Below are 2,887 nucleotides of genomic sequence, written 5' to 3' on the forward strand. Positions count from 1 at the left end.
CGTGGTGATAAGTAATTAGTAAGGGTGAAACCGTCAATTTAAGTTTTTATTTCAGATTTGGTATTAAGTATTGAAGAAATTAGGATTTTAGGTATAAGATTTTAAGAAAAGTTATCTTAGGTATAAAGTTTGTAAAAATGACTTATTCAAGGTATAAGTTATCAAATTAGTCTTAATTTTATGTACCATACCCTATATCATCTACTACATAGTGCTCATGCCGTGAGCCCAATCTTCACCCTTGATCATGCCTCGGTCACCGGCTTCAATCTAACATCCAACGGCCACCTCACATCGTTTTTCAACATTACGATCAAGGTCAACAATCCAAACCCAATGATAAAGCTCGATTACTCAGAAGTTCGAGTTAAGATCCTCAAGGACGAGGAAATATTAACTGAAGATGTCTTGAACGACTTTGCTCAGCCCACAAGGACCCTGACTATCTTAAGACTCGAGCTGGTTGCGCTTAACGTTTCTTTAAACAAGGGATCGAGGTTTAATTTAGAGTTGGAGAGCGGATTGGGTTATGTTTATTTGGATGTTTTTTTAGCATCTTATATGAATTCGCATAATCTTGAGATTACTTGTAGTCATGTTGTTGCTAATATTACTATGTTTAATTCCTTAGTTGCTTCTTCTCCTGCTGATAGTTATAATGCAAACCTGCAGAAATTTAAAATCAGTAATTGTAGTGTGTATTTCTTTTTCTTTTTTTTTTGAATCCCCTACGGGGAGAAAACTAAGTATTACTTAAATCTGCTTCAGCCAAAGCCACTATAGAGGGAGGAAATACACCCTCCCAGCTACGCCTACCCTCTTCCCACGGCAAAACATGAGCAAACTCATGTGCCACCTTATTCAAACTTCTACGAATAAAAGAAAAACTAACATCATCAAACCTACGACAAAGATTCAAATTATCGTAATAAACAAGAAAAATATCATTGCTCCCTGTCCTTTTCTTCTTCAAATCTTCTATGACCACTTCACAATCCTCTTCTACTATCAACCTCCGAATACCTCTCGATGCAGCTTCCTGTAACCCGTACAAAATAGCCATTGCTTCCGCCAAAGTAGGATGAAGTAGAACTCGAGCCTGAATTGTCGCTCCCCATAACATCTTCCCATCTGCATCCCTGCATACGATGCCCCAACTCGTCCCGACTCCCTCCTTAACTCCCGCATCAACATTAATCTTCACCTTACCCCTCTCAGGCCTCGCCCATCCCGCTACCACACACGCCCCCGGGTCAGCCATCGTCCCCACCACATCCGACATCTCCCACAAAACCTCCCTCACTCGCTGAACCACCATGTCCGCCCTCCAAACCTCCTCTTCGAACAAAACCTTATTACGCCTTTCCCACAATGCCCAACACCTAACCATAAACATCACCCAATCCTTCGCATCCATCTCGCGCCCAGCCTCCTCCATCCAATCCCTTACCATTTCATACCCCTCCGCACCTCTTACATCCACCCTTAACCCCTCCCAGACCGCATCCACCCACCCACAGCCTCGGATAACATGGAGACACGTTTCCGTTCTCGACTTGAACTGTGCACACGCAACATCAACCGAACCCACCCGCTTGGAAATATTCATCTTGGTTGCTAATGCATCATTACATAATTGCCAAAAAAAACACTTTTATCCTCATCCCAACCATTCCCCTCTTCATTCATAAGTTCCACTACACACATCCCCTCCGGCTGCACACCCCTAGGCGAAATGACCCCCGCCTTGTCTGCATCCCAGGCAGCCAAGGGTCTTGCCAAACCCGCGTCGACACCCCATCCCCAATTCTGTTTCGGACTGCAAGTTGTAACACGGACCGTGCCTCCCAAATACTACGCCATGTGTAACTTGGATTCCCCCTAGCTCCGCCTCCCTAAAAGACCCAGTAGGAAAGTATTTCCCCTTCATTACACGCACCATCATACTCTCCGTATCCGTCATAAGCCTCCAACCCTGCTTTCCCAATAAAGCCATATTAAATTGTTCAAAATCTCTAAATCCCATTCCACCCTTACACTTCGGCCTACACATTCTTGACCACGCCACCCATAAAATCTTCCTTTTACCATTTTCAGAACCCCACCAGTACTTCGAAACAAGAGATCGCAAATCGTCACAAAAATTAACAGGTAGCTTAAACACGCTCATCGCATAGTTAGGAATAGATTGGGCAATAGCCTTTAATAAAACTTCCTTACCCGCCTTACTGAGCAGCATCCCCCGCCAACACTGCAACTTTTTACTAATCTTGTCTCTAATCACTGCCGTTATCCCTTTCCTAGATCTCCCCACCACTGTAGGTAAGCCGAGGTACCTATCATGATCTGTCACCTGTCGAACCCCTAGGATATTCGCCACAGCCTCTCAACGCCTCACTGTAGTACTATGACTGAAGGATACAGTCGTCTTATCCAGGCTAACCCTTTGCCTTGAAATAGACTCATACTTTCTCAACACATCCCTCACCACTATAGCCTCCCTCTCATTCGCCTTTACGAAGAAGATACTATCATCCGCAAATAACAGATGAGAAATAGTAGGAGCAGCAGGAGCCACCCTAATTCCATGAATGGAACCGTTCTCCACAGCACGCCTCATAAGGCTCGAGAGAACCTCCGCACATAATATAAACAAGTAGGGAGAAAGAGGATCACCTTGTCTAATTCCACGTTGAGGCGCGAAAATCTCCGAGCTCTTCCCATTCACCAACACTGAATAATTAACCGACCGGACACACTTCATAACACAATCAGACCATCTAGCATCAAAACCCATTTTATGCAACACCGCCTCTAAAAAGTCCCACTCCACCCAATCATAAGCCTTTGCCATGTCCAACTTAAGAGCCATGTGACCACCCCCACT

General features: G+C 44.5%; 1 protein-coding gene across 1 annotated transcript; it reads right to left on the reverse strand.

The window, feature by feature from the left end:
* Window positions 1–742: 742 nt before the first annotated feature.
* LOC141620226 (uncharacterized) lies at window positions 743–1,609 on the reverse strand. The gene has a single exon (XM_074437152.1). It carries the CDS (start codon window positions 1,607–1,609, stop codon window positions 743–745), a length of 867 nt encoding a protein of 288 aa, XP_074293253.1.
* Between the last annotated feature and the right edge of the window lie 1,278 nt (window positions 1,610–2,887).

Source organism: Silene latifolia, chromosome X, assembly GCF_048544455.1.
Source record: "Silene latifolia isolate original U9 population chromosome X, ASM4854445v1, whole genome shotgun sequence".
Classification (NCBI taxonomy): domain Eukaryota; kingdom Viridiplantae; phylum Streptophyta; class Magnoliopsida; order Caryophyllales; family Caryophyllaceae; genus Silene; species Silene latifolia.